Raw genomic sequence first — 12065 nt, 5'->3', positions numbered from 1 at the left:
GACAACACTTGGAGAAGGCCCAGCCTGGTTCCCGCTGCAGTCTTTGGCAAAGCTGCTTTCTTCAGCGGGGAACCACTGATCCTTTGAGCAATCAGGCTGCTGAGTGACCATGGTTATATTCCTTCCTCTTCCGGAGCTCACAAAGGTTTGGGGTACATGGGGGTGTCCCATGTGCTGGGAGCCCAGGGCTTTCTCCTTTGCGGACAGAGCCTTGTGTCTCCTTTGCTGCTAGTTATGGCTCTTCTCTGGAAATGTTTAGTGTCATCACATCTATGTAACGGCAAAACCTGAATGCGGTTTTTCTTGCCTTGGAGTAACGGCCAGCTGATGTGATCACCTGAGAGCGACACAGGGCACTCGAGCTGCATTACCCAGAGGGAAAACAAATCTCAGTTATTTTAAATGGGATATGTTTCTGTCAAAATATATTGTCTATTAATCTAGACAAATGAATAAATACAGCAATGCGTATACGTTTTCATCTAAACTCATACGCTGCAGTGAACACTGCCAAAAATCTGTAGTACTGCCATAAATCCCAGGAGTACTCGTGGATCATGCATCTAGCAATTCAGCTGCTGGGTTTCCTAGTGAGGATAGGAAGAATGGATGATTTCAAAATGGAGGAAACACCATTTCCATCCTCTCAGATTTAACTCGGAGAAGTCTCTCCTGATTCATAGAGTGGGGAAGAACAGAAAGGAAACTGCGACTGCTGATTACGCAGACAAAACTAAAACTGAAAACACGGGCCATCTGTATTCTGGGTATGCAGCAGGGTGCCCTGCGACAGTCCCAGTGGGGGACTGGGCCTCTCTTCCCGTGACATGGAGGTGACTGGCATTAACTGAAATAACGATAGTGGTTGATTTCATAAACAGGGTCTCCGAGGTTTTAAAGGCGAGAAGGGTGAGCCGGGGTTACCTGGGCTGGACGGCCTGGATGCCCCATGCCCATTGGTATGGCGTACCTTCCCTTTCCTGCATGCTCGTTTGCTTTTTGTATCTTGGCTGTTATTTTTCTGATACCTCCAAATAGCCGCATGCCCTAGAAACACCTGGCAATTCCTTCCTTATGTATCTCCATCCTACCCTCCCTCACGCTGCTGCTGTCAGAAACAAGCCCTTGCCTTCATGCTATGATTTACAGCTGATGTCAGCATTACTTGGTGACTTGAGGAAAAATGTAGCGGGAATGCAAATGTATTTATAACTGCTTCAATTCCTCCTTTGCCTCACTTTGAGAACTTTCAGTAGACTAATGTATGAAGACCTGCTTCTGTGCTGGCTTGGCTTTCTAGCAAGGAGCTGCACTGCTCGTGTCCTTCATTAACTCTATTTTTAAGTGCTTGTGTGTGGCTATCACAGTCTAACACCGCTCCATATCACCTCAGATACCCTATACGTTAAGGTGACTGAGGAAAAAATAAGTTATCCTGGTAGCAAGCCCATGTGAAACATATTAACTGGATGCTTATCTCCCTCAATTTCTGCTAGACAATTCCTATTTGTTACTGTCCCCCGAAGTCAAAATGGTACCCACAGCATCCAAGAAACTTGAATTTTTAATTGCCTGTTTCCCGATATCCATCTTATTCAAGTATTAAAGGATGGTAATTGTATTTATTGCCTCATCTATCCCAACTATTGTAGGACAAAGGTATTCAGGAACACTTAACCTCAACTGATTTCTAAGTATCCCATTAAACATCACCAATCTATTAATTTACTCTGAGATTTTCTGGAGATGCAGCGTTCAGGTGAGGTTTTTGCTCCCTACAGCAGTCTCACAACTCCGTAATACACTGAAATTTTTACTCCCCTGCCCTTCCAGCCCCCATTTGGCATAACTAGGTTTGCTTGAGGATGGCCATTCCAAGCTTTATGCTCGCTTAAAGATGTTTGATGCCATTTACAAGGGATGGGATATCAGTTAGTTCAACTAGCTGGAAAAATGTGTCCCAAAGAAAAAAAGCCACATTTAGTTTGGAAGGTTTTCTTAGTTTCCTGAGGAAACTGGCCCTGAAATTGCCATTAAAAGCCTTTGTTATTTGACCTTTGCGAAGAGCTAACACTAGTCTTCCACCCAGCCTTCACTCCTTTGTGCGCTGCTATTGTCTCTTCGGGGCAGTGACCGTCACAGTGACTATTTGCAAAGTCTCAGTCGCTGCTCCATAAATTCTGGGTAATAGGAAGAAACTCTTCTGCCAGTCCCACAGGTGCAATAATACCTGCCCAGAACAGTCCACAAAGGAGAAAAAACAGTCATGAGTTTCACCTCCCACTGATAACAGCCAGGTTTCTGTGGAGTAAGTTTTGGCTGAATAAAGCACCTAATTTCACAGGCGCAAGGATTCTACCAGTGCCCTGGTAGATTATGTTTCTTTTTTTGTCTCTGCTCTCAGTTAGGATTCACCCCACATGGCCATATTAGAACGTACACTTCTTTTCATACCTATTTTTGTTAAGGGAAACTTGCCAGAAAATCTGGTGAGATACAGATGCCATTATTTTTTTTATACATAGTGTTCTGGCATGCAAGCTAGCTTGGGAACGTGAATAAGCATGTTTTTTGATCCAACTAGGTTAAAAGCTTAGCATCCAGCTGACACATCCACGTGTCTAACTTATGGAGGCCGTGAACTAATGCTTTACAAATGTGAGATATGTGGAAGGAGATACTTGGTACTAACAAGCATGTTGCGTTTCCGTTCTCGGCAAATTCGCCTGCAACAAACACTTCCTTGTGAACCCTGGTCTTCCTTTGATCCCGAAGCTATAACTCCCTGGCCTCCCATTCCCTCATACACCTAACTTCCCACCTCCTCCTGCGACGCACTACACCAGTCATTCCTACCACCACCAATGTACCAATGGGAACGCCACAATTTACCCAGTAATTAACCTGTAACTCAGTATTTCCACGTAGTGGGGGGGAGGAAATATCACAAGGAGACCACAGTCTAAAAAATGCATTCAGAAAGCAATACGGTTGTAGCATCACGGCAACATTTGCTTCATCAGTCCCTTGAAAGTGCATCTCCTTTAAATAGTTTATTTCTCAATATACTACTGTGTATTTGCTTTTCTGTTTGGTTTTTTCCTTTCCCCTTCTCAAATGGGATGATATGCACTGCAGATTTCTCCTGCAGTACTTGAAGTGAGAACTGAGTCATTTGAATGAAGAAATGTGCCTGCATTGTGCTTTGTACGATTTCACTCCCCACTCTTGAGTTTCCCTGGGGAACAGCAATAGCCCACGAACCTGACACGCACACACAGTGGAAGTATTTGACTTCTCACGTCAGAGGCGTAGCTCCTTACATCTGACTTTATCTGCTGCTCAAGAGCACATTAACATTGACATAATCTCCTGTTTTTCACATCAAGTAGGGCTGCACTGAGATGAAATTAACGGCAGTAATTCCCAGAATCATTTCCCAAACATATAGTCTCAGTCTTTTAGTAGCACAGCCCTTAAAGCATCCAACCTTCTTCAACATTACAAAAAAAACCCAAACCCCAAAAAAACCCACATGCCCACCTTGGGGTGTGTAGCCCAAGACTTCAGGGTTGCGGAAGGGGATTTTTGGAGAAATCTCACTGACTTTATTGAGGCAAGAGCCCCCTGGCAGAGAGTCAGCTGAGACATCCTCAACCAGCGCAGAGTCTGCCCAGTTTCTTGCCTTCCTAGTTTCCCTGGAGCAGGATCTTCTCGGAGGCAAGAGGGGACAGCTGGCCAATCTCTCACATGGCAAAGCAAACCTTTTAACAAACAGGGCAGAAAGGAAATGGAGGTCTTTTTCCAGACCCTCCTCAGGACCCAAGGTTAATGCTTATAACCTCAGCATTATCCAGTCGAGCCTGAGGACATAGACCAGCCATCTCGTGATTTCCATTGCCAACTTCCTGCAATATTTTTTTGGTTGAATGGGACCTTCTGTGGTCCCTCCTTCCTTCAGGGAAGCCTGGCTGAACACCTTTCTCAGCGAGGAATTAGAAAAAGCCTACGGACCTCGTGTACATCAGTTTCCTGCGTAGCCTGCAGGCAGCCCCCCTCTTCAGCCCCAGCCCTTGCTTCAAGCTACTGGTTACGTCAGTCAGAAGTCTGGGTCACTCCAAAGGGGTGAGGAATATCTTTCGGACTATTCCTCCAGCCCTGGTTCAGACTGTTTGTTGCAGCTGCAATAGTTAACCCACTCCTTCTTTCCTCATTCCCTGCACTCTTCTCCATGTCCTAAACTGCTATTTCATCCGTCTTTTTTGCAGGGGGAAGATGGCCTTCCAGTTCAAGGCTGCTGGAATAAGGTAAAATAATCCTGGAAATGTTGTGACTGTGCTGTGCTGTGCTGTAGGTCCTGCTGATGTTTTTCAATGAGCCTGCCTAAGAGCAAAAGCGGCGTGGAGGCATGCATGGGATTTCCTGGACCGTACCCCTGAAAAGCAGCAAGCAAAACCGTCCCTTGTTTGTACATTGCTGTTTAGTTTTAGAGGCTGAAAGGGAGAGAATTGTATTTCTGGCCTTTGAGCTGCCTGGCCTGGAAGTGCTCTAATACTTGCACAAAAATTAGATTTCCACATAGTCAGCTCTGTTACCAGAGGCTGGGAGCTGGTATGCCCCAGGTAGCCTGGGTGCCATGGGAGGCTGGTGGGAGCGGGGCAGAGGCTCACGGCTTGCTTTCCATCCCCGGTGCTCCTGCTGAGGGGTGGCCTGGCAGCTGAGCTGCCGCGCTGGCCTTGGGGCAGACCCTGCTCCAAGGGAACAGGCTTGTTAGCTCCCTTCTGGGCTAGCACTGAAAGGGGGGGTGTGAGTACCGGTCCCCTCCGCTCTCCCTTTGTCTCTCATGGTTCAGCTGCCTCAGGAGTTCCCATCTGAGGGTCCCATAGACCTAGCCCACCTGCAGTACCTGCTGTGTGCATTGATGCCAAGTACTCCATGCCACAGTGAGAGGAAGAAAGTGGAGGCGGAGAGTCAGTCCGGCTTGAACCTCCCACCCTCACTGCCCAGAGAAGCGAAAGGGATCTCTGCTGAGATCCAGCACCCTGTCTTTTCCTCCTGGAGACCCCGAGCCAGCTTCCCTAGTGCTGTCCCACTGTCCTTCCAGCCCATGAAGCGGTCCTTCCCCCCTGCTGAGCTGTCACTAATAATTGTTAGTGCATTGTCACTAACACCCGTTTATGTTTTCTTTTGCAGTGATGATTCTAACCCTGGACTGGCCTGTGTGTGTTATTGTACATAGAATATTTATTTTTATACAGTGTTCTTCTCTGAAATGCCAGAAGTTATGCATTTTTACAAATTATCGAAAAGCTGCATATTTTTTGTACAGAAAATACTAGATCTCCCTTCTTCCCCGTTTGTCAGTTCTCTGTATAATTCTATGTCTGCATTATGCTTGTTTTGTCATGGAGTACAGCTGTAATATTTACATGATATTTGTGCACACATGATGAATATAGGAACTTAATAAATTATTGCATTAAAAGTGCCCAAAGGAACTGCCCTGTATAGATTTAAAGGTCATTTTCATTTTTCAAGCTGGAATTGTTCAAGAATATTTCAAAATATTACGTATTTTTTATTAAAGTGAAATATTGACAATTCTATTGTGACTAAATTAAGGTATTGCTGGAAAAACTCACGGCAGCCAGTGTACCCTGGGAACTTAGAGATTCCATGATTAATAATTGTCAGCTAAGGTCTGTTTCTTGATCAGATTCAGACAGGTAAGCGCGGCCCCCCCCACCTCCTCCAGAGGCTGCTCCTCGGCCCTGCAGGAAGGGTAACGCCTTCCCCGAGAGCTGTGGAGTTAGCCTGTACAAAGAGCATCTCTTGGTCTCTTGTCTCTGGCTAAAAATAGAGCACCTCCCATGAGCTGGAAATGATAATAAATAAAAAGAAAATAGAAATAGTAAAAAATAAAAATAAAATAGAGCACCTCTCATGAGCTGGAAATAATAATAAATAAAAATAAAATAAAAATAGTAATAAAAAATAAAATAGAGCATCTCCCATGAGCTGGAAATAATAATAAATAAATTTTTTAAAATCATAAATAAAAACAAAATAGAGCACCTCCCATGAGCTGTAATAACCCTCATGACGACAAGCCTGGGTTGGCAAGAAATTCTAACATCTTTATAAATTGTAGGCCTGCAAGTAGCTTAAAGCCTCATTTAAAATTTAGCATATGGCAGAATACCTCGATGATATCCTAATGAATGTTTATTAGATAAATCAATCCACGTGGCTTTTTAAAATGTTAACCAAAGGTCACATGCAAATTTGGAGAGCGTGTCATTATAATATGCATATGTATATCTTAATTATCCTTCTTGACCTACCTTTGTTAACATCTCAAGTCTGAACTACCCATGAAGGCAAATCATACTATCAGACTAAAGTGAACATCACAATATACTTTTCTTAGAAAATGAGCAAAGGAGTGGAAGCCTAAATCTATTCCCTAAAACACGTCCACTTTCCTGGGTCCTTCACGAAGGGGGAAAGACAGTTTGCAACCCAGCAGTTTCAAGGGGATCGAGAGAAGCTCTCGGTATTTACAGATCCCAAGGCAGAACCGCAAGCGGTAATTCATAGGTTAGACTGGTCCACTGAAGTCCTGCTCTTCGCATATCGCTGCCGCTACTAAAGGAGTTCAGCACCCTCTCCTGCAGTGTCGCGGTGTGGTTTTTACCACCACAATTCCCGCGGTGCCGTAGGTATGGATCACAGGCTGTGTTCACAACGGTGGTGCCAGCTGAAGTGGTGACCACCACCGCCTCCTGCATTCAGCTATTCAACCCCTATACTCAACTATTCATCTGTTTCCAAACCGTTAATTAGTTATTTTTTTCCAACCCATTCCATACAGCCTTTCAGCACCATCAGCGTAAAACAGCAGCGTGAGAGAGGTGCTCCTCCTGCACGCAGAGGAAAAGGCCTGCCAGGGACTGCCCAGGGAACCCAGCCCAGCCCCTGACTGTTGCAATCCATTTGTCACCTCACCCTTTCAGAAATTTATTGAAGTTCATCTAAAAACCAGTGAGGTTTCCACCACCTTGTGTCCCTTGCCTCTCCCTCCCGCAGGCTGTTCCCAACTCAGTTTGCTCTCACGGTTAGGAAACTCCTTGCAACTTCCAACCTAAATTCATGATATTTACAACCATTTCTTCTCATGCCAACGTTGTCCTTTGGATGAAACTTCTCCATGCATGATGTTTTCATGAGATGCTTGGGGTACTGGAGCTGAAATGGCACAGAAAGAAAACAAACTGCAGAGCAGTGAGAGATTCTTGTGTGTTCTCTCAGTAACATCTCATTAACGTAAGACCCAGCTCCCTGTAATAAGGCTTATCAGCTGTGAAGCTTAGCTGATTGGAACAGCACTTATTTAAATGAATGCCACAGCACTCTGGTGTTTTAATTACACACCTGTTAAAGCAGTTACTAAAGACCCAACCAGGTATGCTGATGGCAGTCTGGGGTTTGGAAGGTTATAGCAGTGGCAGCAGGAAATTTCTGCTCTGGTCTCGTAGCGCTCAGCCCCTGAGGTAGGTAGTTTGAATGCTTCAGCCCTTCTAAAAATGCTGGCTGTATTTAATCCTTGAAAACTGACAGATCCCTAGGAGAAGCTGCCAATGCCTCCTGCTCTCTTTGGTGTCTGTAGCGTGGTTTTGTTTTGTAACTGTTATTTGTGATTGCATGGGATTGCCTTTGCTTGGGTTTGTCTTATCTAAAAGCAAACAAAGCGTACTTCTGTTATGTTGTCTTGACACAGCTACTGAAAGGTAAAGGAGTCTCGAGATGATACTCTACCTGTTTTGTTTCTTGGGCTGTTTTTTGATTGATACGTTTGAGAGGGAGGAAGCTTTTGCCTGAGGCTCAGGGGACCTTGAAATGCAATTGCCAGAACTCTTGAAAGTATCCGACTTGTGTCAGCAAAGAGGCAGGGGAGAAGGGATAGTCAGAGCAAAAGAGGTGTGATTTTCTTTACTTCCAGCTTTGCCTCAGCGTAATTCTTCTGTTATCAGTGGAGATGCTCCTGACTTACACCAGTGCAAACCACAAGAGACTTTAGTGTCACAAGTTCTGTAAGACTCAGCTACTTTCTGTCGGCAAAACACAGGTACACACACAGAGTCTCAACACACGCTCTTGTCCTTACTTCTTCCTCCTACTTTATCTCAGACCATTCTGTTCATACTATTGGTTTGGCTTCAAATTAGCTGCTGGACTCTAAAGGTGCTTATTGTGGGCAGCAGGGTTTATAGCCCTTCAGAGGCTTGTTTAACTCTTCCTTTTGGGTTCCCTTAAAAAGCTGAACTTAATTCAGCAAAAAGCATTTTAAAACCTTTCTGAGAATGATATTTTGGAGGAAAGTCCACTGACTTGAAAATTTCTTTAATTTCTACTTCAATTTGAAAACCAGCAGCTCCTTTTGCACCTTGGCAAAAGGGATTGATAGACTTCAGCTGTGATGAAAACTCAGCTCTCAGACCGAACTCTGGAGGGCACGGAGGTAGCTAATCCACACAGATTTCCCCAGCAAGCAGGCACCTAAGCAGGAGCAGCACACCTAGGCGCTTTGGTGAGCTCAGCCGGTGACACTGGACGCTGACAGACGGGTGCCTAGCGCCTGTGGGTATTTTGGCAGTCCCACAGCGCCTCTCTGTAAGTTGAGTCATGAGCGTGGTTGCTGCAGGCCACAGGCTGGGGTTTTTTTAACTTAAATAGATTAGATAACCGTTTCAGATGGCTGTCCCTACAGCCCCTGATATTGATACAGTCTCACTAGCCACTGGGGCTAAAGCAGAGATTGCGAATCAGTGAAACTTTACTGACTAGCTGCTCTTCCCAAACATAAGCGCCTTGCATTTCAAGAGAAACCCAAACGGTGGAAGCCGGGTTTGCACCACCCGGAATCTGACCGTTCAGTTTCAGGGTCCATCCCTACTAAAACCTGTAAGCGGGTTGCTGTCGCTGGTGACAATGGTTACTTCTGCCTGGCTGTTTTCATGTGAAACCATTTGTCTGCCACTTCAAGGGTCAAACTCCTTGGCTGATAGCCAAAAAGTGAGATGAGTCCAAGGGCGGAGAAGCTTGGGGAATGACAGCAGAATGGAAAGAGAAGGAGGACCTTCCTGAAGATTTGCTGGAGACGTTTTGCAAGTTCCCTCCCTGGAGCTTGGGAAGAGTTCTTCAACTGCGCACCAGGAATCTGTGCCCAGATGCTGCCCGCCGGGGCTGCGGGAGCTCGGCGTGCCAACGCTTTCTGCTTTGCTTTCTGTCTTCTCCCAGAGGCCAGTGGCAGGGTTCAAAAATGACACCATTTATATTCTTTTTCTTTGGTCATTTTCACTTCATTCTATTATTGTGGTCAGACTCTTCGGATGAAGAATTAGGCTCATTTCCCAGCAGCTGCTGTATAAATGAGTGCAAGACATAGACAATATTTCTGTGGGGGGATCCTTTGATCTGAGAAAGGAATCTTTCTTGAACAATTATCCTTACAAAAAAATCAGTTGAACCCCGCCTGTTCTGTTTAGAGTGCTGCTCAGAGAGGACAGGATAAAACTTTTTGCTACCGTTCCTGGTTACTACACGACAAACTTCCAACCATATCGTTGATGATTCCATCTTTAACCTTTTCATCACAAATTTTCTTCTCCTGTTCAGTTATAAAGAAATGCGCTTTTTTCTTTTCTTGTTTTGCCGAAAAGGGAAAAACCATACTGGATTTTGAAGGCGTGAACTATCTTGTCAGAGGAGGAAAATGTGGCGTGTGGAAAAAATCGTGTTTCACTGAATAATTCCTTTGCTTCCTGTACTTCTGCTTTGGTCTCCAGCATGCACGCTGGGTGTATTTTGTATGGAGCCCTCCAGAAATATTTCTCTGCTGGGCCATTAAGGCCCTTTTTGTGGGTACCTCTCAACAGATGTACTTCCAGATGGAAAATAAGGATCGTGAGAGGTAAATTCCACTGTTACATGTTCTAATGCACTCACTGAAGGGAAATAAAGATTTGGCAAAGTGCCGAGGGGTGCAGAGGATGTTTCCCAGCTGTCTGAAGGGCAGAATACGCAACTCGGGATACTTCGTACCAACTGCTGTGCGAATCTGGCATCCCTCGCTCGGTTCCCATTGCTGAAGGTGAAATTCTGTTCATGTGGACTCTATAGTGTCTTTCCACCACAGCTCTTGCAATTTATTAAAAAAGCTAAAGTTAATTATTAAGTGCATACTTACGAACATGACTCATAACATTTCTACTTCATTGAGTGCATTGGGAATCCCATTCGCCGGAGCACTAAAACACATATTTAACTTTGAGCATGTGATTCCCGTTGGCCTAAATGATGCTATTTGCATATTTAAGTACCCTGGTGAATCAGGGCCATTATTATTAGAGTTAATGACTGATATTATCTAAATCATTAGGCAGAACTAAATGGTAAGCAATTCGCATTACAGTTCAGAGAGAAAGCGCTGATTTCAAGTTCAAAGTGACGTCTTTGAAATCAGAGCAAGTCCCAGAAAGGCAAAGACCTTCATTTGAACACCCTTTGCCAATGCCGCCGGAATAATCCTGATGTTCCGATCGGGAGACCTGTACCCGGCACCTGCCTCCTCTTGCTAGTGCAGGGAATATCTGCTGTTAAAATAATTCCAGGATTACCAAGAGCAGGGGGGAAAGTTCTACTTTCAGTTTCATCTGAAGAATTGTGGTTTTTTTCTTGGGCTTCTAGCAGATTTGTTCAGTAAATAGAGTAGCAGGGGAAGAAATGGTTTCAGTTAGGAACCAGGCTGATGAAAGGGTTAATTTATTTTTTTTGTATTTTTTTTAATTTTACTTTTTTTTGTGGGGGGAGGAGGGGAGAACCTGACCAGAACTGCAGGCGGTAGGTGTGCTTTTTTCCTTCTTTTTTTTTTTTTAATGAAAACAACTATATATATAGTTTGATAATTTTCTTTTTATTAATGATTTTCTGGGGGCGATTTGTTTGCTCTGTTTTCTTGTGTTTTCTTTTAGGTATATTTTTAATGGGCTTTTGGAATAAGTTTGTAAAAGTTCCTCACCCCAAATGTCCTAAGGACATTCCTATCATGTTTTTTGTCCCTAAATTCAGTAGTAAAACAGTGTTTTCCATAGGCAAACCAGGTTTTAGTGGGGATAAACATATCCGCGCAGGCCACGCCTAGGGACCAGGTACCAGTGATGTCTCCCAGACAGAAAGGTCTCTCCAAAACTCTTCTTTTACACTTACAAAATTCAAAAGGGCTATGTTAGGGACCAGGGGATTGAAAATGGTCTCTTCTGATCTGAGGTGGCCTGTCGTAAAGCAATTAGTCTGGCAAGAGTCACTGTGTCCTCTTCAGCAGCATCCTACAGCCCGGAATCTCAGGCTTAGCTAGAAAGCTCTGAAATAGCAATTAAAAGAAACACATTTTCCTGACAACGGCAAGCTGTCGGTAGGTACCTATTAAAGCGTTGTTGGTTCTTGCTATTGTTTTCCCTCCTTTAAACCCAGCAATGTGCTTGCGTTCGAGTTTATCTTTAGGCTTTGCCTCACGCTGAGCCTACACGCAAATGCTTTGCTGGATGAGGGTCTCCCTTTCTTTAACACTTCTTTTAGTTTTCTCCCCTTCCCCTGTTTTTGTCCCAATTGCTTCCAGATGTCTTTGTCCCAGACAAAATGGCTACTTTCCTTTCTGCATTTTCAGAAAATCTGTTGGTCACATTTTGATCACTTTTCCACTCACTTTTATTATCTGTCCTTACTGCTACGCTTCCTCCCTTCTCGTACTCCTTCTTTGTCAAACATTTTGGACTGATGAAAACATCACGGCAAAACATGAATTAAGATTGTAGATGTTTGTTGATAGTTTTTGGAGCCGACTGTAAAGCTTCTACTCTTTAAATCGCTAGGTAGCAAGACCAGTTTAGCTTTATAGCTTGCTTATGATTTTGTTTGTTTGTTGAAGTTATTAAATAACTTTGGTTTTTTTCAAACAGACTCAGAATTAGTCAGAATACTGAAAAATTTTTTTAAAGAAAAAAGTG

At 44.1% G+C, this 12065-nt stretch overlaps 1 protein-coding gene across 1 annotated transcript in view; it reads left to right on the top strand.

The window, feature by feature from the left end:
- The window catches only part of COL13A1 (collagen type XIII alpha 1 chain), a 95783-nt gene extending 86559 nt beyond the window's left edge, over positions 1 to 9224 (top strand). The window contains exons 44-46 of the mRNA XM_059821081.1: positions 882 to 959; positions 4269 to 4307; positions 9047 to 9224. Coding sequence (XP_059677064.1) covers positions 882 to 959; positions 4269 to 4307; positions 9047 to 9079 — 150 coding nt within the window. The 3' untranslated portion in view covers positions 9080 to 9224. The remainder of the gene's footprint in view (positions 1 to 881; positions 960 to 4268; positions 4308 to 9046) is intronic.
- Positions 9225 to 12065: the final 2841 nt, after the last annotated feature.

Source organism: Gavia stellata, chromosome 9 (genome assembly GCF_030936135.1).
Source record: "Gavia stellata isolate bGavSte3 chromosome 9, bGavSte3.hap2, whole genome shotgun sequence".
Classification (NCBI taxonomy): Eukaryota; Metazoa; Chordata; class Aves; order Gaviiformes; family Gaviidae; genus Gavia; species Gavia stellata.
This window is presented reverse-complemented; position numbering and strand designations above follow the sequence as displayed.